This window comes from Megalobrama amblycephala, linkage group LG22 (genome assembly GCF_018812025.1).
Source record: "Megalobrama amblycephala isolate DHTTF-2021 linkage group LG22, ASM1881202v1, whole genome shotgun sequence".
In the NCBI taxonomy this organism is placed as follows: Eukaryota; Metazoa; Chordata; class Actinopteri; order Cypriniformes; family Xenocyprididae; genus Megalobrama; species Megalobrama amblycephala.
Window position 1 is genome coordinate 13661600 of NC_063065.1, and position 26134 is coordinate 13687733.

Here is a 26134-nt window from a genome sequence, read left to right on the forward strand (position 1 = left end):
AGAAATGCTTGCCCATTTAACCACTTTAATAATTCTGTTTGACCTATGTGCTGACTGGCAGGATGAGCAGGAAGTTTGTGATGCCAGGTGGAGGGAGGAGAATTCAGGTGAGGATTTGCATAGCTCTGCTGTCTGTAGAAGACACCTTCCCCATCAGCTGTGGCTCCAGTAGAGCTTTAATACACGGCAGTGAAGGAACTAGGGGAGCAGGATCACACGCCAAGTCTGAGTGGCACCAGGTAAGGGCAGAAGATGTTTTTACAGTCTTATTTCCTTCATTTTATGTTTGTGGTTGGATGATTACCCTTACAAATGTTTAGTTAAGTACAGCATACACATTTATGCACTTGAAAGTGTATGCAAAGTATACCTTTTACCAGTCCGTTCACTCAAACCCATGACTTTGGTGCTAGCCCTAATTGCGACTTTCGTCGTTTGTTTATACCTGTCCAGTTGTGGGTTAAAATCAGCCTAGTTTAAGATCTGAAACTCCTCTAAACTGGCAGTGCTGCTACCACTGGGAATGGGTCGTCATGTCAAACCACGGGCCAATCAGACGTCTCCCTGGGCTCTGCATGCTGGAGCCTAAATTAGGTCATGATCTTAATAAGTATTGTCGCTTAGTGATTCTCTGACTGCGTGGAAGAGAACAGAAGAGGACCTCACAGAGAACAGGCAGGGCTTTTGACTGGGCATCATAGCAGAACAGAAAGCTGTGAGGAGGTGTGGACCTCACGCTGGCAGCTGAACAGGTAAGGGCACAGTGGGGTCATGATATCAGTGTCATGTGTCGTGCAAAGGCCAAAGTGCACTCATCTATTACCGTTCACTCTTTCTGAACTCTCTTTTTCTTCCATCTTCATTTTCTGATCTATAGTACTGCTCTACTTTGGACATTCTCTCTTATGTTTAGGCATATTGAGGACATTTTGATCTAGGTTATAGTCTCCTAAATATACCCGCTTAGTACACATTATGCTTATATGCAAATGTGTTCAAGCATGGTGGCAATTTAAAAATGCAGTTTTAAAGCGATGCTGTGTTCTGGTGTGCATATACAGTGGGGTTTGAAAAGCCTGAGATGACTAGGCAAGTTTATTTATTCATAGAATTAATATAAAATAAAAAAATATAGATAGATAGATAGATAGATATATAACATTAAGTTTGTTTAATATATTGTCATTATTATTAATATATTAATATTATATATTATATTATTTAGTTTAGGCTAGTTTATTTATATTATTAATAAATAATATATTTATTTAAAATAATACAATATATAAAATAACATAAAATATATAAAAATTATACAAAAATAATACAAAATATTTATATTAAGATTATTTTAAAGTATATTATTGCCAAGGATCAATAATATGTAAAATAGTATAAATTTGTACTATATATATATATATATATATATATATATATATATATATATATTAATAGTATATACTTTACTTAATATTAGATAGATAATTTACATTAAGTTTATGTTTAATATATTTTCATTATTATAATATATTAATATATATATTCATAATAATATAAAATATATTTATTTTTTATTTAAATAAAAATATAGTTATTTAAAATGTTTATTTAAAATAATACAATATATAAAATAATATGAAATTGATCATATGAAATATGAAATTATACAAAAATAATACAAAATATTAATATTAAGATTACTTTAAAGTATATTATTGCCAAGGTATATAGATATATATAGTATATTAATATTAATAGTATATACTTTACTTATTATATATATTAGGCTACTTTATATTATTAATAAAAATATGCTTATTTAAAATACAATATATATATGAAATATTAAAATGATACAAAAATAATACAAAATATTAATATTATTTTAAAGTATATTTTTGCCAAGGATCAATAATATGTAAAATAATATAACATTTTACTATTATATAATAGTAAAATTTCATATTATTTTACATATTATTGATCCTTGGCAAGTGTATATATTTCTATTAATAACGTAAAGTAAAAAAATCATGTTGTCCAGCATGATTTGAAAATTATCCAAAGAGCATATTATGTTTCAATGGAAGCAAAAACATCTGCTCGTATTTGTACGATGTAGTCACATGACCAATGTCACAAATGTACTTGATTAATTGCAGAAATACTGCATAATATTTCTTATTAATATTCTTTTTCAAAACTTCCATGTTTCTCACTGTTCTCAGACTTTAGGACCCCACTGTATGTGTATGACAGGACAGTGAATGGGGCTATGATGTGTCTAGAGCACATATATGTACAAGGCTGTCTGTGAAGTGAACAGTGAGGGTGGACAGAAAGCAGGTCCCCTCTGTGTATCACACTACTATTTATAGTGTGAACAAATCCCAGATATGAACGGAATCCCCTGCTCCTCTACAGTCTGGAGTGAGGGAAAGAAAGAGAGAGAGAGTGAGTGGTGTTGAACAGAACCAGAACCGAACCACAGAAGTCAAGACTGCTTTAGTCTGAAAAGAGAGACAGAAGAGAGAGAGAGAGAGAGAGAGAAAGACTGGCATTTGTCCTGTCTGTCTCACAACAGCGGGGAACAGCGGTTTACTGTTACGGCAGCAGGTATGCAACTTTTGAGGGCAGAGGGAAGATGTGTGTTTTCATGTGTACGTGTGTGAAACTATAGCGGTGCTAAAGGTCACAGTGAATATAGGGAACAGGCTTTCTTTAGGTAAATTATGCAATAGTAATATGATGATATATAATTAAAACAAATATAAAATTGTTTAAATCAAAGCATTTCAAAGTTTGACCTTTTTAGATGGACCTTTCTTCTAGTTTTCTCTAAAAGTACACTCACTTTTCTTACTAATTACATAAGGAAGTATGACTTACGTATACTTTTTGTTTGTGGGGGCTTGTTTCTGAAAAATGAGTGAGTCTGTGATAATGACTCAGGCCTCTGGCAGGATTGGGGCCTACGTAACACACTCTGGAACAACAGTCAGGTTTAACTGTAAACTGTAACTGTACCTTTACATAAGCATTAGCATTCTGTGATGATACGCATGTAAATTATAGTTTTTTTCTGTCTTATCTTGTGGTTTTGGTGCAGGAGACATTGCATCTAAACATAGGACTGTGATGACGTTTGATGATTTACATAATAAACAGTGTTATTCCGAATGTTCCAGTAAATTCAATGAATCATGTTGTAAGATCAGCTCGACACAGTTGGATATCGACCTCGGGTGCCACAGTGTCAGATACACGTTCAATTTTGGAAAATAAAAAAGAGAGATTTTTGTCAGACCGGTTGGAAAGGTCTAGAACTTCTGGGAGGTTTCCAGTCATAGTGGGTATGTCATGCAAATAAACTGAGCCTGTGAAAGCATTGTGGGAGTTTTTGATAATGCAATATTCAGTGTGAGATTTCGATATCTGGTGGGCAGGTTAAATTTAGGATCCAAACGCAAGTCTTAGACTTTGCTAAAGGTGGTTTGATCCTAGTTATATGCTGTAATTAGATGTTTTTTGATATTGACAGTATCTTTAATTTGATTTTTGATTGCTATTTTGAACACTGAGGAGTTTTAGGACGGTATTTTGGTGGAGTGTGACAGCTGCCGTAGTGCTTGTTGCTCTTTAAAAGGTAAATTTAGCTCAACGGCCGGCAGCAGTGACTCCAAGTGCTAATACACCGCTGTTGATGTGCAAACAACATCCCTGGTTACGGTTGCTAGGGTTGTGAAACTCTCTGTGAGCACTTACTGACATGATTTTGCTTGATCCTAGCTGCCCCAACGACGGCCATGTTAAGCTAGAGAAGGAGGGAGACGTTGAAAGACAGAAAGTATTGATATAAATATTGCGAATGCGTTACCATGCTTGATGGCTGTAGTACACTGGAGGATTCCTCTTATATGCCAGGTGTTCTCAGCGGGATGTTCCATCCGCAGCATAACCTAGCAAATTATGGGCAGAAAGCTCCCCGCGAGCACGTAATCAAAGCTCATCTGCCTACAGCTGTGTTCATTAGGACACTGGATGATTTTACATATTTCTGAACAGCTTCCTGTTGGAGACACAAAATTAGAGAGATTCACCTTTCAGTCTCCTCTGTTTGAAATGTGTTTGTTTCCGTGTTGGTTTGCATTGCCAAGTATGTAAATGTATTCTCTTCAAATTTCTAGATAGTTCTTCCTCAGGTCATTTGTACGAAATGGTGCCTTTTCATTGCATTACATCATGTTAATCATTACACAATAATATTAACAATGCACATAATTGTTTATGAAAAAAAAAATTGTAAAAGATTTTGTGAGTTTTTATAAGGCAGCACAGACCTTCAATTCTATAATGTTCAATTGGTGCTGAAACTCAGTTATAATGTCTTGAATTCACTCAGTTACAAATTGTATTCATTTCAAACTTACTGTGATGGGTCAAAAAAGGGGGGAAAAATTGGCTTAGGGTTGGTAATAATAAATATCCATTAAAGGCACAATATGTAAGATTTTTGGATTAAAATATCCCAAAACCACTAGAACAATGTTATATATTTTGTTGACTTGTGTACTTACATTATCCCAAATGTTTCCAAGAATGCTTAAAGGATTAGTCCACTTTTAAATACACTTTTCCTGATAAATTTACTCACCCCCCTGTCATCCAAGATGTTCATGTCTTTCTTTCGTCAGTCGAAAAGAAATGAAGGTTTTTGAGGAAAACATTCTAGGATTTTTCTCCTTACAGTGGATTTCAATGGCTACCAACAGATTGAAGGTCAAAATTACAGTTTCAGTGCAGCTTCAAGGGCTTTGAACGATACCAGATGAGTAATAAGGGACCTCCTTTATAAACAAAATATCGCCTTGAACGTACTTTCCGCTTCCGCATTCTTCATAACGCTTACGCTGAATGTCCTACGCCTTCCCTATTCAAGTTACGGAAAAAAACAAAACTGGCGCCGCGTTCGTTCCGTAAGTAGAATAGGGAAGGCGTAGGACATTCAGCGTAAGCGTTATGAAGAATGCGGAAGCGGAAAGTACGTTCAAGGCGATATTTTGTTTATAAAGGAGGTCCCTTATTACTCATCTGGTATCGTTCAAAGCCCTTGAAGCTGCACTGAAACTGTAATTTTGACCTTCAATCTGTTGGTAGCCATTGAAATCCACTGTAAGGAGAAAAATCCTAGAATGTTTTCCTCAAAAACCTTCATTTCTTTTCGACTGACGAAAGAAAGACATGAACATCTTGGATGACAGGGGGGTGAGTAAATTTATCAGGAAAAGTGTATTTAAAAGTGGACTAATCCTTTAAATCCATAGAAATATGCAATTTTAACCAGGACACGGACCATGTCCGTGCATCGCCTATCAGTGTCGTCATACCCACATTACCCTCGATTTCCAGTTTTATTTTGTAGAAAACATGGAAACACCAAAGACGCTTTAATATATTATATGTTTTATTAGACAGGCAAGCAACTATTGAGAAACATTTATCGACAGAAAACTAATCATTGTTATATAGCTCAACACAGTAAGTCTTATTCGATTCGTTTTCTCGATTTACCGCGCATACCATGGTTTACCATATCTAATATTGATCTAAATTACTGCAGTGCGCAACAAGAGTCTCATAGTAGCATTATAACAACTTTCAACACACAAATGTATCTAATATGATAAAACAGCGCTGCGTTACACATTCACTTGACCGGAAGAAGCGGAAATGCTTGTCTGCGGCATAATAAAATTTCAGCTGCTCTCAAGCCGTGTCGTGCTTGTCTATCGTTAGCAATTGCTCCAGTGGCCTCGTTCCTCTCCAACGGCTTTCAGCCACACCCTGCTTCATATTACAGTAACATTAATACACCTTTAATACATTAGCTCATCCATGAATATGATTTCTTCCTGAATCCCATTGGATTCTTTTCCAGCGGCTGTAGACGTGAAGACAACACCCCCATGATTCCGCGAAATCAAGGCATCATCAAGCTACGGCCTTGTTTCGAATAAGCGACCTCTAGTGGTGAAAAATTACATATTGTGCCTTTAATTTTGAATATTATGTCTATGGTGGTTCATCAATGTCCCTTGTTTCTTCTGAGGCTATATATGTAACGTTATAGATAATTGTATTTAATGGCTTTTTCCTTTGTTTGACAGGATAGTAGCAACAGAGAGGGAGATCAAATATGTTGTCATACTTTGATAGTTATTCATTTCATATTGTACTTTAATTGCTTATTCAAGTTTGGATTATTATAATTTTTTTTTTGAAAATTTAGCAGTAACCTTTTAAAATATTTTTTTTTTTGTGAAAATGAGAAAAAGACCCTAATAACCTCATGTTTCAAAAGAGTTCTCAGCACTGCCATAAACTATACATAATCTCAGATACATCAAAATATGAAAGTCTGCAATTAAATGTAATAAAAATCAATATGAACTCAAATATTTTTCATCTAATTCTACCAAGACCAAATTATTTGTGCTTAATGTTATCTACATTTATCTTTTCATTTCTCCTAAAAAGTTATTGGAAAACCATCTGAGACAAAATATGATTTATGATTCATTATATGATTATTTCATTAAGTCTCCCTGACCTATTAATGAGCAGCAATAAAATACCCTCAAATGTCCATCCAAAATTCATGCCGAACTTGTAGCACGAATGCGGCATTATTCATTTGCAATATCAGTACATATTCCACCTCACATTCCACATCCAGTATAACGTGTGTGTAGGTGTGTGTTATCCCAGCCCTGTTCTCTCCATGTTAACATAAATGATTCAGGGGTAAGAGCTACTACCCGTTCCTCACTGCAGGAGTCACTAAGCAACCGAAAGACTATCCACGGGCACCTGAGAGCCGCAGGGGGGCTTTACGTTTCCCCTGCTCTCTGTAACATACATAAAGACAAAATACATGTATTCAAGCCCACAGCAGGCCAGTCTATCCATCTGATCAATGCATTCAGTCTCTTCCTGTCTTTTTTACAGCAGGAACGTGGACACAACCGCACAGAATGTCTAAACAGCCATCGACCAATGTAAAAGCCCTGCAGGTGAGTAATGGTGTGTGTTTTTTTTTTTTTTTGTATATAATTTAAGAATAGTCTACAGTGTGATTTTTGAGCTTTTGTGTTGATTTTCTTTTCTCAAAAACAATCAAACATGTCAACATTAAAGATTTTAATCTGAAAAGCCAGTTCCCTATTTTGAACACTGAGTTATAACTGTAAAAACAATGTACAATGCATTACAGTACTCACACAAGGCCATTCACAAGTAAATGGAATGCATTACTGCATGTTGTTGATGTTTGTCCAGCTTTTTTCTTCTTGGTAGGAAACATTTCTTATCTAAACAGAAACAATTGATATAAAAATAGACTTGTACACTTTAGGTCCTTACAGCCTTTTCCCATTTCAAACAGTTGATGGAAAAAAAAAAGTATGTGAACCCTGTGAATTTACATAAGTTTCTGCATAAAGTGGTTAAATATGTGATATGATCTTCAACAAAGTCTGCTTAAACAACAACAACAACAAAGATAGGTTGTCATGTCTTCACACTGTGAAAACAATGAAAAAGTATGTGATTACTAGTACATACTTCGACAGCATAAACCTCCATCGAACATTCCTTTGTGTTCAATAAATATACAGTATAAGAATGTATTGTGTAATTTAAGCATACTATGTTTGTATATCGATGTGACATAGTTAAAGATCAGAACACGTTATGAACAATTTATGCAAAAGAAGTGTTCGCATTTTTTTTTTTTTTTACAAAACTGTACTGTATGTCTGGCTAGGAGCAATAACGTAGACACTCTAAGATAAGGAAAGAAATATTTTCATAACAGTTAACCACAGTGTAGAGAACAATTTTTACAAACACTGAACACTTCAGCCAAAAATAGACACCTTTATCTTTCCATAAAAACTCTCCATATACACATGAATGCATAAAAAGCCCAAACATACACAAGATTCAGGATACAGTCCATCAGAGAACACAGACAGAAGGAAGACTGGTCATGCATGCAAAGACAGGAGCACATGATCACTACTGTACAGCCTAAAACAGCCAATAATCAGATTTCATCCAGCAGCTTATATAGATGTAAAGCCAAAGAAAGAGAGTAGAAGAAATGCAAGGGTTTGATGTACTGGACCATGAAATACATGCAAAACTGGAGTGAAGCCGAAACACGTAATGGCAAATCTGTAAATTAATTAAGTGCTTGACCTTGTGTGACCAATAAAGCAGGAAAATTACGTATAAAAGCAAAGAAGGCAGAACAGTGGAGAAAAAAGTGTTTGAGGTACTACGCTCTTTTAGAAGAAAAGGTTCAATTTAGAACCTTTTAGTTGTTCCCATGGGATCATTTTATGGATTTTCGTTTTGACATTTTAGGAATTAAACAGCACGTAAACATACTTTATCACTAGGAAAATTTTTTTTTAGACATTTCTTCTTTCATATAACCTTTTTGGCATAAAGTGTTCTTTAAGGTCCCGTTTAAACTAGTGCATGTTCGTTTTAAAACGCCCAAGTTTTGCTATGGTTACACCTGTTGTTTACACTACTCGAGACTTTTGAAAACGCTGCAGACCCCATTTAGTTTGAAAACACCGGGGTTACGTTTTAGTGTAAACGTACCAAAACAGAGACTTTTAAAAACGATGGCGTGGCTGCCCCCGTTTGCTCTGCGCATCCTTGATGACCGTGTAATGGCTGTCCACACAAAACCCGCCCGATTGCTACTTAAAACTAGCCCAAAACCAGCCCATTTGTGTTCCAGGGGGTAAAATCCGTGTTTTCGGCGGGGTTACCCTGGTAAAATTCGCATTCCAGGGGCTAAATATTATGTTATTTGGGGTCGCTTGAACCGCGGGCATGAAAAACAACCCGCGGCAACAATGTAAAAGTAGCCCAATTCCGCGGGAAAACTGCGGACTTAGCAACACTGCCGTTTTAAAATGAAAACAATCCTCATCTACACGGGCATTTCTGCAGCATTTCAGAAACGATCTCCGTATACTCTACTATAGAGTGCCTCAGGGATGATGCATTTTTGTAGGCAAAACCTGGAAGCGATTTAGCATTTTAGGACTTCCGGTTCCAATGCCGTAAAGTCTATGAGTTTTTTGAATGGGTTTTTGCTAAATCGCCTGAAATAAGGTCTGTGGTTAACAAAGCCTCTAAATACTTTCACGTTTTGATCTATGACATAAAACACACCAGTTGTAACCCACTTGTGATTTTTTTTAAACCTTTATTGCGTCTTAAAATCGGCGGTTGCTAACAAATTGCTAAAAGGGACTACTTCCTTTGGCGGGGACTTTAGACGTCATCATGACAAACAGGACATTTGGACAGCATTTCTCATGAAAAAGTGGAAAAGTATTCATAACAGTGCAGATCATAATCAGCGAGCATGTTTATAAATAAAGTTGTTTTTTAAATAAAGTTTGAGGAAGATTGGTGGTGACGATGTTGATCCGCGACCATGGTGTGCTGTAGTCCGTTTATAGCCTACCGTTAGCCTTTTATATCTGACTACTTTATTTAGGATTCAAAATCTATAAATGTTGTGTTCACTTGTAAAGATTATCTTGATAGACAAAACGTGTAAGTGTCATAACCCTTTGTTAAACACAGAGCTTATTTATGTGCGCCGCTAACTTCCGGGTTGGCCTACAAAAACGCGTCATCCCTAGGGTACTCTATAGACCTTATGTAGCCCCGCCCCTTTTCAGCGTTGCGCTTGTTGTCTTTTGACTTCCGGTTTGTATTTCCACAGCGATATTACATTTATGAATGACCTGCTCGTTTTAAAATCTTCCCGATCTACTGACATTTGTTAAGACATCTGCTTTAAACATAACAATGCTCATGATAACTTTCATTAACTCTACAACAAGTAAATCCACTTAACCAGCTAATTATTCTTTGACAGCGATGCCATAGAAATGTACAGAGCTACAGCAAAACGGAAGTTCAAAGACAATTTTATAAAGATGGCGGCGCGCTTGTTTCTCTGGTAAATAAGAGGTGTGTTCGAGCTCATGCAGCGCCGCAAAGGCCGATCGGCGGCTGACTTGAAGCAGTGCATGCCGGTAAGAAATTTTGTCCGACTTGAGACAGCGCCGACACCATGTGACTGTGATGTATGGCTTCAAAGTACCACGAGAGCGATTCGAGATCAGCCGCCTGAGGCAGCCAGCGCAGTTTCTCAAGAGGAGCTGCACGAGCTGTGATGACGACACAGCTGTTTCACGATTGGCCGGATTCACCGCATGACAACGATCACGTGTGTTTCGTGTTTATTTTCACGCCTTCAGTTCCACGAATGCTTACAAATCTGTACTTTTATAACAGTTAAAGCTCTTTTCATGAAGTCACGATGTTATTGTGTCATGTTTATCAAAATAAAACTGATAAGAAACGTAGACCCCACAACATTGGTATTTAAATAATATATGCTTATATTGAACTTTATTCTTGTAAAAACAGATGCTGTAAGTGTAAGCCTCTTCAGTTCCACTCATGCTCATACACGCACTTTCAAAACAGTAGCCTACAATTCATATTTCATGTCGTTTTCATCTTTTTTTTTTTTTTACATTATTATTATTTGATTCATTTGTTTATAAAGGTTTTGTGTATAGGTTTATTTTGGACTTTCATACAAACTTTTACAGTATTAAGCATAAGTTTACAGCAAACGCCACACGATCAGCCATGACTGACGTAAATGCAGCAAACTACGTGAACCACAGCGTGTCCGACTTCACGTCTCCGTTTTCAGCTCCTCCCCGCCTGCACACGGCTACTCTCGCCGATCGGTTGCATCCAGCCGCAGCCGATGTCGAACACACCTTATGTCTATACACGACCGAAAACGCGTGTCACATGACCGTTCATGCACGCTGGGCATGCGCGTAGAAGTGTAAACCGTTGCCTCTTGTGCAGGTAGTTAGCTGCAGTATTAAAAATGCAGAGTTTAACTGCACAACAGGGACGTGCACAGGGGGGGTTGCTCAGGTTGCCCGGGCAACTGCCCATATGCCCTTCTCGACTCACGTTGCCCTTCCGAGGTGGAAAAAAATAACTAAAAAAAATAGTACAATGGATGCAGAATTTCACGTCGGCCTAGATAAAAAAAAAAAATCGCAAAGCCTCATTCACTTCCATATTCGGGCACCCGTCCGAAAGTGAAAGTCAGTAGGGGAAGGGCAAACTCTGTTTACGTGGCAGCAGCGCTGCACGCGACCGGTACCTGAGCTGAGTCTGCATGAGCGGCACTAGAAGGAGATTGTCGCGGTTGTCGGGTGAGACGACTTAACGTTGTCGGAAAGGTGAGTAAGGTTATAATCGTTAACTTTTTTAGGTCAGAGCAACTGCCCCTCAAAATTTCTGTGCACGTCCCTGCTGCACAATGGCTGCTAAATTGCAAAATATGACAACAAAGCCAGCAAAGATTTCAGTCTCCATGTTATTGTTTACACAGTTGTCAAGGATACGCAGAGCGAACGTGGGCAGCCATACCACCATTTTCAAAAGTCTCTGTTTTGGTCCGTTTTCAAACGAAGGATATGACGATGATATGCATACACGACAATGATATGCTTAAAACTGAGTTTTTCCTTTGAGTTTTCCACCTACAAACGACACCATTGTCAAAACGATCCCCATTCATACGAATCCGTGAAAATGACTGTATTCTTTCTGCTGGCAGGCCATTAGATGGCGATGAAACACTATAGACTGCACATAGTTTTCACAGATTCGCGTTTTTGTTGTTTACACGGAGACTTGCACTTTGAAAACCGTTTTTAAAAGTTTGAGTTTTCAGGCCACCAAAACGCCGTTGTCGTGTAAATGAACGGCCAAAACGCATACAAAGTTTTCAGTTTTTAGTTGAAAACGGTGTCATGTAAACTGCCCCTAAAACAGCATTTTCGAAAGTCTCTGTTTACGAGGGTCGTAGTGTAAACAACGTAGTGTAAAACAAAAACACACAAGTGTAAACGGGGCATGAGTCAAGAACCCTACGGTTCGATACAGAACCTCAGAAGAGTGTACATGCAAATTGAAGAAGCCCAAGAGCCAATTTTGTATTGTGACATTATTTTATTAGAACTAAACAGAATTTCCCCTCTAAATTCTCATTACCATGATGCAAAAAAAAAAAAAAAAAAAAAAATCTTTAATGTGAAAATATATTACTTTTAAATTATATTTATAATTATATTCATGTAAAATTTATCTAAATTGAGAATAACAGTTGGATAACGATAATAAGAATTTTGGGGGAAATGTGCTTAATTGTAATGAAAATAATGCTACTTATGCAAAATATAATTTCTTATTTTCTTTTGATTTTGGGGTAAAATGTGAATGATGGGATGGTTGAGACAAACACGATAAAAAATATATATATGAGAAGAAATGTGGCAAGAATCCAGATCCTTTCACCGTTTCATCCTAGTGTAAAGTTGTAAACACATTTACATTTTCACATTTGGAACTTCGTTTTCATAACACATGCTGCATTTTAGATGCATTTAATAAAGACCAGACTAAAAAAACACAGGCTGTCAGCTTCAGGCCTCAGCAAACAGAGAGATGTCTGTCATCTCACTGTTTTATCTGTTGCCCGCAGCTCATTTCCATACAGGCACTTTGCTCTTTATGAAATACAAACTCCAGCAGGAAGACACGTCCAGCAGGTTTTGTGGAAAGGTTTGGTTTCGACAACTACACTCGACCACTGCACAATATTACATGACCTTAAATGACTTTGGTACTGTAGTGTGGTTACAGGAGCAAATGAGCAGCGTCAGGGGTGTGAAGGTGTAGCAGCGGTGGTAACCGTCTCATTGCATTTTCTTGTCTGTCTCAAAGGCCAACCTTAATATTCCAATGGGGGCTCTGCGTCCTGGGGCGGGACATCCTGTGAAGAGGAGAGAAGATACAGTAGACACAGAGGAGGTCAGATTCTGCTGGAAGAAATCACACTTGTACACACTTGCACAATTAAGTGAATTAGATACATGCATAGACATTTGGGTAACAATTTACAATAAGGTTTCATTAGTTAACATTTATTAACTTCTTTAGTTAACATGAACTAAGAATGAACATTAGTTCTACAGCATTTATTAATCAGCACTTATTAATCACATTTCAATTTAAATAAATTAAGTATTTCACATAAAGAAAGCTTATTTTTGGACCATTGAGATTTTTTAGTAGTAACAACAATAATGGATTTATATAATTAATTTACATTATTCTCAATGACGACTGTCTATAGAATATTAAAAAAAGTGATGTGGTATTTTTACAGTGTTTATTTAAATAAAAAACTATCATGAAGTACTAATAAACACAATTTAAATAATAGTTTTCCAGTGCCAACAATAATGAGAAGAAAGAAACCATATTTTTTGCCCCATTTTTTTTTTTTATAAAAAATTAGCATATTTCTCTCTGCTTCCTTATTACAAAAGTATTAAATATGTATTATTTAAAAAGTGTTCATTAGTACTTCATGATAGTATTTATGTTGATTTAAACATTTTATACTTCTATATATACTTCTATAAATGTGTATGTGTGTGTATATATGTTATATTAACATTGTAATATATATATATATATATATATATATATATATATATACATATATACATATACTTACATATATATTACAATGTTTTTTTAAATGACAATTTAAATGTCTTTTTATTTTTTTAAATAGAATTAGGGGAAATATGCCTATATATGCTTGTATTTATACATTATGGTAGTATGTAAAATAATTAAAGAAAAAAAGTATTACAAAAAACATCTGAAAATATATAGTAATTTAGGGGCAAATGTGCTTGTCATGAAATGTAATTTTAATAAAATAATATATTAATGTCATCTTTTGGTCCTAAAATAGGCTTAATGTTCATTTGATAATATTAAAATGAATTTGACACATTTCTTTTTATTTTGGGGGTAAAACATTTTGTGAGGACCACTCATAATATCTCCCACAACTGTTGGTTTCATAGGCATCTCCGGTCACTCCAGAGGAGAAAAAGCCCCTGCCTGGTGCTGTGAAACTACCGGGCCCCGCCGTCAACCTCTCCGAGATCCAGAACGTAAAAAGTGAACTCAGATGGGTCACCAAGGACTAAACAACACAGGTAAATCTGACAGTCAAATATACACACTCACACCCATTTTTCCCCGTCTACCAATTTTGGTTAGTCAAACATTGCTGGTGGTTCTTATGTACACACACACACACACACACACACACACACACACACACACACACACACAAATATATATAAAGCAATCGGTTTTCTAAATGCGCCACATCACTGAAATCATTTAGAATGGCCTCATGCTGTTCACACAATTGACCACATGGGGTCAGTAGCTGTAAAAATAGTTTGCATGTGTGTTAGCATGCATATGTCAGTGCTGGAGTGTGTGAGTAGCTGTGTAATGGGGTATGAGGGTGAATCAGGCTCTATTAATACCCCACAGATCAGTGGGGCAGTGAAAGTCCGTCTGTTGTGTGCAGTCCCAGCATGCCTCACAAGTCCTTCCTATTATAGATCAAAACATGTGCTGTGACCCACTCTGTGTGACAGAATTAAAAACAAATTTTACTATCTTGAGATTAAACTGCTTTTATTGCTTGTAAACCTGTTTAACAAATTCTCATTTTCACAGGTGACTCCACCCCCATTTTATCCAAGGCTTTGGTTACGGTCTCCATCCAATCAGATTCATGTATTTACCACAAAATCCCAGAGAATCGGTCGCAACGGAATCAACGGCAAGCCTTAATGATGACACTACAAACTGACCTGAGAATGAAGAAAGGGGGTGGATTCTATCGAAGCAAAGACTGATGAGAATTGAGCAATTCAAAGCTCTGAACCATGGTTTAGTCTGTCTAAAATAGGTCATCACTGTTTAAACCTCCCTGCATCCTATTCTGTATTTTGTGCTTAACTTAAAGGGATAGCTTACCCAAAAATGAAAATTCTGTCATTTACAGACAGAATTGATTTTATAGTTGTTCTGTATTCTGTATTATCAATGAGTCATAAAACAGAATATATGAGATTGAAGGTACTGATTCATCTTAAAATTCCTCCATTCTTCAGCCAGATTAACTCGTTAAAATATGACACCATAAAATCAATGTTCTTTCAATACATTTTACATCTAGAGGGATTATTATGCAAATAATTGTGATAAATTGTATTAATTAATCAAAAAGTCATGCATATAATTTGATTAATTTTTCTCAGATTGACAGCCCTACTTAAAACGGCCCATGCTGCAGGCTTGTTTTCGCTCCCTACTCTTTCTTTATCTATGGCTTTGTTCTTGTGTGTTGCAGTACATGAGTAGGCTGTTGCATAATAAAACATGATTTCACGTTCTCTCCAAGAGCAAACCCGTAGGAGGAAGCCAGCACTTGTTATCCTTGAACAAATAGAACTGGATTTCAAATGCCGCACTATCAGTTTGTTATGTACATAAACCGGGATCAGTTTAACAGTGTAAAGCTGCTCATCTCCTCGGCTGTAAATCACATCGTAAGTGTCTGTACTGCTCTGGGATCTACAGTGATCTGTAGTTTACTAGCAGCAGGTGTCATGACCTTTGGTGAAAGTGTCCTTATTAAAGAACATGTATTGCTCCTTAGATTAGAGTCAGTCTGCATTAAGAGCTATCAGTCAAAACCTGGGAAACATAATGCAGATAAGTTGTGTCTAAATATGTATTTCTTTAAATTGTAAGGCTCTATTTTCTGTAAGTTTGCTTTGAAACAATGTGTATTGTGGAAAAAAAGCACAAATACAAATGTCTGACTGGATTTAAAACAAAGTTTTGTGAAATGAGTTGAATGCAAAGTGAAGGATAAACAACCAACAAGTATTCCACGTACATGGAAATACATTCAAGCCTGTTGAAAAAGCTTCCAAGGATGCACCTCATGAAGTTGGTTGGAAAAGAGTGCAGGGTGGCAACTTTGAAGAATCTTTATTTTGTGTAATTTGCATATTTTTAATTTGTAGTTTCATAGTTTTGAAAACTTGCTTTTATTCTAAAATGGCACATAGTACTAAATAGTAGTACCAAATAATTATGTGTTCAAAAAATGTGACTGGTTATCCATTTGGCAAAACCTAGGAGAGCAAAGAAATGGCCACAAAACACTACAAAAGATAGTGAGTACAATAGTGGAACAGGACCTATCAATCATGTGGAAATAGAATGGAATATTTCAGGATTAAGCATCTGGCAGGGGTGCCTGGAACACAGACAGAGTGAGCAGCTGTCCAACTAATCAACAAAGCCTTTATAATTCCCTCATTACCCATAATGCAATGCAAAGAGAGAGAGTCTGCAGTTATAAAACTTCTCATTGAAATGCTCAGCATATCTCAACTTCCGCTGATTCCTTGATTTGGCCTTCTTCTATGCCATAATATGTTTTCCATTCTTCATTTCAAATTGTATATCTATATGTGTGTTAATTAAAAGGATTTTCTTACCTAAAGCTTTATGCTCACCAGCTTATCAAAATAGTTCACCATGACCACCAGAGCCAAACAAAATCCCTAACAGGAAGAACAGACACTGTTATATTTAGAACGCCACTCAGGTCTGACAGATTTCTTGACTGAAGGGTCAAAACAGGGAGACCAGAGAACACAAACACACTCACAAAGTGTCTAGGCACATAAATCATCTGTATATGTAATTAAATGCACTAATAAACCCATCAGGTGTAAAGTAGTTTATCATAAATCGTATTTATAGATTTTGCAGTGGTGGAAGAGAGTATGATCCTGCAAAAGACCTTAAAGCATGCAATGAAGTGGAGTCTGGTTTTGTTGACGAAATATAAAAAGTGCAGCATAGTTAATGCATCTAATTTAGACCACTGCAGTTGTATGGTGAGTTTAAATATATATCTGCTGATGCACAACGATGCAGAGTGTAACGACATGCCAAGATCCCTAAAAGGCCAATTACTCATTTTAAAGCAATTGGGGTTGTAAGGTGAGCACAGGATTTGGCAGTACAAACAGTGTCTACAAAATCACTTCAAGTAGAAGAATCAAGTAGCGCAAAAACATGCCCCCATATGATTCATCATGACCCTTTTGCAGTTGCACTTGAGTGATAGTGAATTCACATTCGAGTTACCAATTACCTCGATAGAGGTTTCTCCACTGTCTAGCATTTGCAATATAATACATCTAGTATTGTATTGCAAAAGCTAGACAGTGGAGAAACCATAAACAGAGGGTGTAAGAATGATACGAGAAGCTCTATCATAATCACCCCCCACTCTTATACTTAATACCCCCTCTGCAACCTGGCCTGATGCTGCCCTATCCCAGCTTTGAGCCAGTAGCTATTCAGGGAGAATGAAGGGCACGATGGTCACGAGGGTGGGATGTGTCCTTTTCGCTTTGGATCACGGTCTATGAATCAACCTCACTTATCAGTAATCTAGCCAACATAAGTCAATCTCTGTGGTCTTCTGTTAGTCACACTCATACACTATAAACAAACTTTATTTCTTTGTCTATTTCTTCTTTGTGCCATCCCTGACTTTGTCTGAACAATCTCCCTACGGTTCTCATAGGCGGGATTCTCACTCTATCAATCCTCTCTCTTTCTCTTTTTGGCTAGACTGTGTCCTGACTGTCCCTCTGATAAACTCTGAGTTTCTATTCCTGTCACCTTGGTGAGATATGGCTTCTGGTGGCGACAGACAGAAATCCACAGTGCTGACTAACTCCTTTATTTATCAAGGGATGACTTCAGATCTGCATATCATAATAAACCCCCGGCATGATCTCTCCCGCTCTCGATGTTCCCATCTAACTAAAGGGAAAGGGCAACTAGCTTGAGGTTGTGTTTACCCCCTGTGGCCCCAAAATGTCTGCCCATCCATTTTCCCCTCCCTTTCAGAGATCTGGTAGAAAACACATGCCTATCTTGTTGAGGCAAGAGGTTTGGAGGCTGCCCACTGGGTGGAGGAGCAATGGTTGACCCTCCCCTTCGCAAGTTTACGCATTTGATGCCTGCAGAAGTCATGGACCACATCCCAACAGACGCGGCTGGTGTACTGACCTTTTCTTCCTTCTGTTTTCTTTCATTTTGATGACTTTTGCAGGAGCAAGACGACCTAGCCACCTCTGCCTCTTTACCTTCCCTTCTTGCTTTAACTTACTTTTCAATCCTAACTCACCTGTTCCTGACCCTGGTCTTCCTTCTCTCTCTCCCTTCCTCTCCTAGTGATGAATTATTACCTGATGCTCAGCAGCAGTCACGGAGAAGGTGTTCTGTCTCGGTACCAGAGCTTGCGTCTGGAGGGTCGAATGTGTGATGTTGTTTTGGAGGCGGAAGGTGTGGAGTTTCCTGCTCATCGCACTTTACTAGCCTGTTCCAGTGACTACTTCTGGTCCATGTTCCAAGACTACACTCTGGAATCCGGTAGCCACACTATCAGCTTGCCAGCCCTGTCATCTCTGGGCCTTGAGCAGATACTGGACTTCATCTACACCTCATGGATCTCACTGTCACCCTCCACTTTGGAGGTCACACTGCAGGCTGCTTGCTATCTACAGATCACCCATGCTGTAGATCTTTGCACTCATTACATCTCAGAAAGCATTGCTCCTGACAATTGCTGCTTCTTTGCTAACATAGCAGCATGCTATGGCCTTTCTGAAGCATTCAATGACAGCAACTTTTTCATTGCCAGAAATATGTGCAGAATACTTGCAACTGAAGAATACAAGGCTGAGCTAATGGAGTTAAACCTTGATTCTCTGCAAGAGGTGCTTGTAGCTGAGGAGATGCCAGGAGTCAAGGAGACAGAACTTCTACAGCTGGTTTTGGACTGGCTAGAGTGCAACCCGCAATCTGCCCTGCAAAGTAATGCATTGCTCAGTCGAATCCGATTTGGTTTGGTGCCACCTGAAGAGCTGTCTCGACTTAGTGCACTTAAACCTGCTCTACGTACACCTTTCATCCACAGTGTAGTGCAGAAAGCACTTAACTACCACCTTCAGGGTTCCCTACAACCTCTACTACAAAGTGTCCACACCAGCCTAAGAGCCACGAACAAGATTCTTCTGGTAGGGGGAGGACCAGAAGCAAACAGACCCCAGAATCAGATCCTAACCTACGAACCTCACAGCAAGAAATTTCAGCCACTTTCAGCATCCTTACCGAATAAGATACAGCACCAGGGAGTATGCGTTGTTGGGAACTTCTTATTTGTACTAGGTGGTGAGGTGGTGCAGGTGGATGAGGAGAATGAGAAGAGTGCTGTGATGACTGTCACTGACCAGGTGTGGCGCTATGACCCACGGTTTGAGCAGTGGGAGGAGATGGAACCACTCTTGCAGAAGAGGGCACAGTTTGCCTGCTGTGTTATAGAAGGTGTTATTTTTGCTATTGGCGGACGGGGCCAGAGGGGTGAGCCTGCTTTGTCATCTGTGGAAAGGTACAGTATGAATGAAGGGTGCTGGCGCAGTGGTGTATCCCTGCCATATTCAGTTCATGGACATGCCTGTGCCACTATTGAAACAGGAATCTTCATCTCCGGTGGCATTCATATCAACAACCCAGAGAGCAGCAAAGAGGTGCTCTTTCTGAATTCTGTTGAGGGGGATGCCTGGCAGAGACGTTGTAACATGTCCATTGCCAGATTTGGCCACCAGATGGCAACAGTGAGGGGAAGAATTTACACCTTTTTGGGAATGTATGAGCCCTTCTGTGACATTGAACGCTACAGTCCTGAGCAAGACCAGTGGACCCGTCTAAAGCCCCTACTGAATGACCGCTTCTGTTATGGTTTGACCGCAACAGGGGGCAAACGTGTGCTTATGTTCGGAGGCAGGAAATGGCAGGAAGGACAGGAGGTGTGTACAACAAATGTGCTGGAGTATGACACGGAATATGATGCCTGGAGGGAAGTGTGTAAACTACCAAGGCCCTTGTGTGGTATTCAGTGTGCCATAATGACTCTTCAAGACCCTCCAGAGACCTAAAAGTCAATTACAAACACCATCCCACATACACACAGACAAACAGATGGCTGTCATGGGGCAGAAAGAGTTGAAGGACAAGGGTATTCTTTGTATCATGGATACATGGATTGTAAAATGGAAAACAGGATTCTATTTACCCAGATACAGAAGACCTTGGTGGGTGTAAAATGCTGTCAAGTGTGTTTTACAGCAAGCAGTAAGGAGCTCCTGAAAGTAGGTCACTATGAATAGGGTAGAGAAAGTCATGACATTGATAGATGACTTGTCATAAAGACTTTCTCCTGAAAAATGGCATAGTTCCTGTATGGAAAAGGACAGAACTAAAGATGACATTTCAGACTGCTGCACACCCAGGTCACTGCATCTTGAAAGGCACGAAGAAAGGACAAACAGAAAAGCAATCTAGATAAGGACAAATAAAAACAGACATAAATTATACACTTGAAGACCAGTGTGGACAAGATTTGACTATTTGGCACTGTGTGAAGATCAAAGGTGACAGCCATAATGTCTTATGACAGAGGGACAGCTGCCATGAACGCTGGATACAGACTGTGGATAGTTGAAAAGACAGCAGTTAAATTGAATGAGGGTACACTCACAGACGCTGTGAAAGAAAGCCAAATTAGACCATTGATTTGGAAGGGAACATGGGAAGTCAAAGCAGGCAAGGACAAGTATCAAGACTACTGAGTGTGTGTGGGATACAGACAAGCCAAAGGAGGATGGGGAGATTTTTACTGAGCAATGATAAACAAAACTTCATAGACGTGTATATCTAACAGCTCAAAAGTCAGGCCCTGCATGGAAATCTATTCCCAGTCACAGATAATATAGTGTGACTAGAAAACCAATATAATTAAGATGAACTGCAAATAGCGAACTGCAGTAATCTAGCAAAACAGTGCAATATAACATCAACAGTAGTAAATAGGCTGGATGATATGTCAAAAATTCATAATATATTATTTTATAATAGTATATATTTGCACATGAAACCATTAAAAAAAACCCCAGATGTTTTAATGAAATAATGCATGTTTGTTTTTCACCTTCAGTAGAAGAGGTTGCAAGTAGGATTCATTTCTGTAAGTTCAAACTGATTCAAATGAATCAATTCAAATCTAGGTATCATCCGGACCTAGTAGTAGTAGTAACATTTTCTGTGTTGGCTTATAAAAAAGCAAGCAGCATTGAGTCTGTAATGAATGTTGACAATTCTACAAATGAATCAATGCAAATGAGCAGCATAAAGAGAAATGCATGAATAAAAGGATTGACTGCATAAAATTTCTTTTGCAGCTTGTGAAGTTTCTTTAAAGTCCTTTGTATTAATTAACACAAGGGTGCTGGTAATAATGGCAAATGAGTGAGATTTGAGTGGTTAGATCAGATTACACCAGATAAAACCAGCAAACCAATTTAGGATAGTTTAAACTTTTTTTTGTTTCGTTAGCTTCAGGTGGGTTGATGGAAAGAGAGAGTGACTGACAAGGAAAGAAATTGGAATTTCCCATTTGAACTGCCTCTTGTGCCCAAACAAAGGAGACCCATTATTGACCCAAGACTTTCATCCCAACAATTCATCTCTATTAAATGTGAGTCCATTACCTTAACTGAACAGCCTGGAAACCAAGCTTCTGGAAGAAAAAAAAAAAGAATACCTTTCTGGGAAATTGACATGGGCCTCTATTTTAACCACCCACTGAAGAAAGGTGCTTTTACTCATTGCCCGATAGGCTGTCAAGCTCTTAACTGAATGCCTGACCATAAACAAAGATGGCACCATCAAGGTTGGAAATGCCAACTGAGAAACTGCCATTGAGACAAATGGGAATGTAAACGGACAGCTTTTTCCAGGTATAATAGACCTACACAGGCATTTACCAGCTGCAAAGTTTGGGCAGCCTGTCAGGCAATGTGGAGGACGCCTTTCTAACCTTTTCGTTTACAGTATCCAGCATATATAAAACATGCAAATACAATAAATATAGCATGATTACATCCATAAAAGTTTATTGACTCTAGGTATAACCACACTTAAATCTGGATAAAGCAATAACTCTCTTTTTAAATAATGTAATAAATAAAGTAAACTTTACCAGGTTGTACGCTAAACACAACACATTGGAAACTGCACTGCCTAAATTACATGCCCTATTCATAATAAAGACAGGCAGCAGCACAGATATTGATGAACTAGATTGTTGTACGACAACTTTGCGTTAAAAAATGGGCTGCTAAGGAAACATAACATGATTTGCACTAAATTAATAATAACTTTGATATATTACTAAAGTAAAATACCAATAGACATCCATTCTAGTACCTCTATATCCACTGGTAATCACTTTCTCTAAGAGCTAATGGATTCCCATGATTCCCATGGACACATTAGCACCTGAGTCACTCAATCAAAATCAAGCTAGTATTGTCTTAGTTTACATACAGAATGAAATGTGCTCCATTATGTCATCAGAGTTATACCTGAAATATCCATGTACATCATATAATACACATCTTATCATACAATAAACTTTCTTTTGAACATTCAGTGTGTTCTTAAAAATCTCACATAAAGCGTCTTTGTATTTGCTGAGCACCTGAGTGCTTCTTGCACGGCCGTTCTGACAGCTGAAACACTGACATTAAATCATTTGGCAGCTTCGGTTTAGAAAAAAACAACAACAAAAAAACCCAAATGTGATTGTGGTGTATCTACAAGCCATGTAGCAAGAGATGTTTTGCTCTGAGAGTTTATAAAGATGGACGACCTCCCGAACTTTGACGTACATGTAATATCAGGAGTTGAGTTGCTGCTTCTGACAGATGCTGGGGTGAGTTCAGGGCAACAGCTTTGATCGGCCGAGCCATGCGGCAAGTCCCTGGGCTGAGACCAGCGATGTGTCGTGGTGATCTTGGCTGTCATAAAAACTCACTGTTCCTTGACACAAATGTCCCTAAACTAGCAGCACTGCAGAGAACAACTGCATGGCAGCTTGAAGAAATGGAAAACTTGAATCCAAACAGAGGTATACAATACTAAAAAGTCCATAAAACGTCCTTCTGCACGGGTACACAATCACTTGTCAGTACTGTCTCTGCTCACTTAAGGGTGCAAATTCTTGCTTGGAGCATCATGTGTAAATCTGTTTTTGATTATGAACTCTCATTTGTGCAGAGACACATGATTTCACCTCATAATATCAGGAAACTGAAGTGAAGAGAGAACTTCCACAATCAAGTTACAGAGATAATGCTGCTTCTGGATAACGAAGCCTGTGCAATTTTCTACCGATCAAAGCCCACACACTTCAGCGAATGCTCATCCGTTATCAGAGGCCCGGTTTGGCAAGGCGTTACTCTCTGTCAAGAAGCGTTCACAGCACAGGCACAGAAATACTCCAGGTTCAAAACAAGCTGAACGCTATTTACAGCATTTTTGGCATTCTGTCAATTACTACAATTATTTTGACTCTTTTCTGATTGGGGCAAGGCAGTGGACCTCAATAAATGTTAAAATAATGTTTAAAATATCTCAGAGATCCACAGGATAACATTATGCATGTTAACATAATAATAATTTTTTATAATTATAATAGGTTGTTATAATATTCTGTACTGTTTTAAATAAATTAAAACTCTAAATAAGTTACAAATAAAACACTAAAAACTGAACTCAGTTGTTCACATGCATTTGCATTCAAATGCATTGAATGCAAATGCATATGGTACCAATTAGACTATGCATCCCAATAAATATATATAACTACGAGCAGCGATTATCAGGGTTCACACGTTTTAAGGCCTTTAAACATACATGTAAAAAGGTATTATGTTTTATTTAGCAAGAATGTAATCACTTGGATCATAGATGGAAAACACAATTTAGAGCCAATTAAGGCAGTTTACTAAGGAAATACATGGTTTTTAAAGTTTTTTTTCACTTTTGTAACAGTTAAAACACCAGCTATTTTATTGCCCGATGTCCATAAAAGTTTCCATGCCTCTTTAGAATCATGTGACGCACGTGCACACCCAATTTCATTAGGTGTGTTCGACATCGGCTGCGGCCGGATGCAACCGATCGGCGAGAGTAGCCGTGTGCAGGCGGGGAGGAGCTAAAAACGGAGACGTGAAGTCGGACACTTTCTGCTTCCCGTAGTGACGCTCGCGCTGTGCTTGCATACTTTATCACAGCTGAAGTGACATAAATGCAATATTTGACTAACACACCAATCTTTCAAAAATACATTTTCATTCAATACTTTATGTACTGCTTACAGCGTATTTTTACAAGAATAAAGTTCAACATAAGCATATATTATTTAAATACCAATGTAGCGGGGTCTACGCTTTTTATCAGTTTTATTTTGATAAACACGACACAATATAACTTTGTGACTACATGAAAAGAGCTTTAACTGTTATAAAAATACAGATTTGTGAGCATTAGTGGAACTGAAGGCGTGACAATAAACATGAAACACACGTGATCGTTGTCATGCGGTGAAACCGGCCAATCATGAAACAGCTGTGTCGTCATCAGAACTCGTGCAGCTCCTCTTGAGATGCTGCGCTGGCTGACTCAGATGGCTGCTCTCGAATCACTCTCGCGGTACTTTGAAATCATACGTCATAGTCACATGCCTTCAGCGCCAGCTCAAGTCGGACAAAAGTAATAACCGGAATGCACGGCTTCAAGTCAGCCGCCGATCGGTCTGCGCAGCGCCGCATGAGCTCGAACACACCTATTAAGTTCTATGAAAATCAGGCAGGAAGAGGGCCATGTGAAAGTTGGTTTTTGAAATGATTTCCAATATTTAACGAACAATTTGATTGACAGCGGCAGTCCTAGAGGCAAAGTTGCTCAGAATGCAGAGTTCTACAATGTGGTATTAATTTTGTGGGCGCGTGCGAAAATTGCTTGATTTACAATCCTCTATGTGCATGAATTTCTCACTGTCCTCTATGGTCTTGAGTAAAACAGGCACATTTTTTTTCCGATCAGCCTCCGTTAGCCTTGTCTGGTAGCTGTTCAAAATTCATTGGCTGCCGCCAGCTGCATTTTTCGAGATATGTGAATGACTTCAAAGGCAGTCTTGGCACCTTGGATAAAGACACTGCAAGCCAATTTTCAAGTCAATCAGACTTATAGCCATTTTTAAGTTTTTTCCATGTTATAGTGCCACCAAGTGGCTAGTCACTGTGTCCTTTTTCATGCAACCACAGAGTGAGCTCTTACATATGTGTGCCAAGTTTGGTGAAATTATCACATTCCGTTCCCGAGTTATGGCCATTTTAGTAAAAGTGGCTCCGCCCACTTCAAACGTTTTGGTGGCCCTTAGAGACTGAATCGTTTTTTTTTTTTTTTTTTGATAATTATTGGCAATCAGACTCTGATGTATCTTGCTGCACATGGTTGGTTCCGATCAGGCCAAACTACCAGCCCTCAAAGTTTCAATTCTCTACTGGTTTGGTCTGCCAGATCACTTTTAGAAAAGAATGCTGACCATTGGAAATTTTAACAATTACAATAGGGTTTCAGTGCTACGTGCTTGCCTTGAACCCCTAATAATAACGTTTCACAAATAACTACAGCTGAAAACTGAGAGAATGGTTTACTAACCTTGTCTGTGCATATGACCTTGTCATATCCAGTATTCCACTTTCAAATAAAATTTTCCTGATAATTTACTCACCCCCATGTCATCCAAGATGGCGTCCTACGCCTTCCCTATTCTATTTACAGAAAAAACCGAAACTGGCGCCGTGTTCGTTCCGTAAGTTGAATAGGGAAGGCGTAGGACATACAGCGTAAGCTTTTTGAAGAATACGGAAAGCACGTGCAAGGCAATCATCTGTTTATATAAAGCATATACAGTTGTATTTTTTTCGAAAATGACCGATCGTTTCACTAGATAAGACCCTTATTCCTCGTCTGGTATTGTTTGAAGCCCTTTGAAGCTGCACTGAAACTGTAATTTTGACCGTTTGGAGGCCATTGAAGT

The 26134-nt window shown here is 38.2% G+C and overlaps 2 protein-coding genes across 5 annotated transcripts; both read left to right on the forward strand.

Annotated features, from left to right (window-relative positions):
- Positions 1 to 189: 189 nt before the first annotated feature.
- On the forward strand, positions 190 to 15926 carry smpx (small muscle protein X-linked). 4 transcript variants are annotated; one of them, XM_048173999.1, is made up of 5 exons: positions 190 to 239; positions 7009 to 7073; positions 12928 to 13014; positions 14088 to 14222; positions 14761 to 15926. In XM_048173999.1, exons 2-4 carry the CDS (start codon positions 7035 to 7037, stop codon positions 14211 to 14213), a joined length of 252 nt encoding a protein of 83 aa, XP_048029956.1. In that variant the 5' UTR covers positions 190 to 239; positions 7009 to 7034; the 3' UTR covers positions 14214 to 14222; positions 14761 to 15926. The 4 variants fall into 4 exon arrangements, with proteins under 4 accessions (XP_048029956.1, XP_048029955.1, XP_048029954.1 ...); XM_048173998.1 differs by lacking the exon at positions 190 to 239 and adding an exon at positions 625 to 752; XM_048173997.1 differs by lacking the exon at positions 190 to 239 and adding an exon at positions 2329 to 2616.
- Positions 15927 to 16073: 147 nt separating this feature from the next.
- Positions 16074 to 21413, forward strand: LOC125257562 (kelch-like protein 34). The gene has a single exon (XM_048173993.1). The coding sequence runs from the start codon at positions 18363 to 18365 to the stop codon at positions 20121 to 20123; it is 1761 nt and encodes a 586-aa protein (XP_048029950.1). The 5' UTR covers positions 16074 to 18362; the 3' UTR covers positions 20124 to 21413.
- The last annotated feature ends 4721 nt before the right edge of the window (positions 21414 to 26134 follow it).

Excerpts from the sequence above, each read along its gene's own strand:
- LOC125257562 (XM_048173993.1), top strand. The coding sequence starts at position 18,363 with ATGAATTATTACCTGATGCTCAGCAGCAGTCACGGAGAAGGTGTTCTG.
- smpx (XM_048173996.1), top strand. The coding sequence starts at position 3,197 with ATGAATCATGTTGTAAGATCAGCTCGACACAGTTGGATATCGACCTCG. Across the intron at positions 7,074-12,927 it reads CCAATGTAAAAGCCCTGCAG|GCCAACCTTAATATTCCAAT; the intron begins GTGAGTAATGGT and ends TCTGTCTCAAAG. Across the intron at positions 13,015-14,087 it reads ATACAGTAGACACAGAGGAG|GCATCTCCGGTCACTCCAGA; the intron begins GTCAGATTCTGC and ends TTGGTTTCATAG.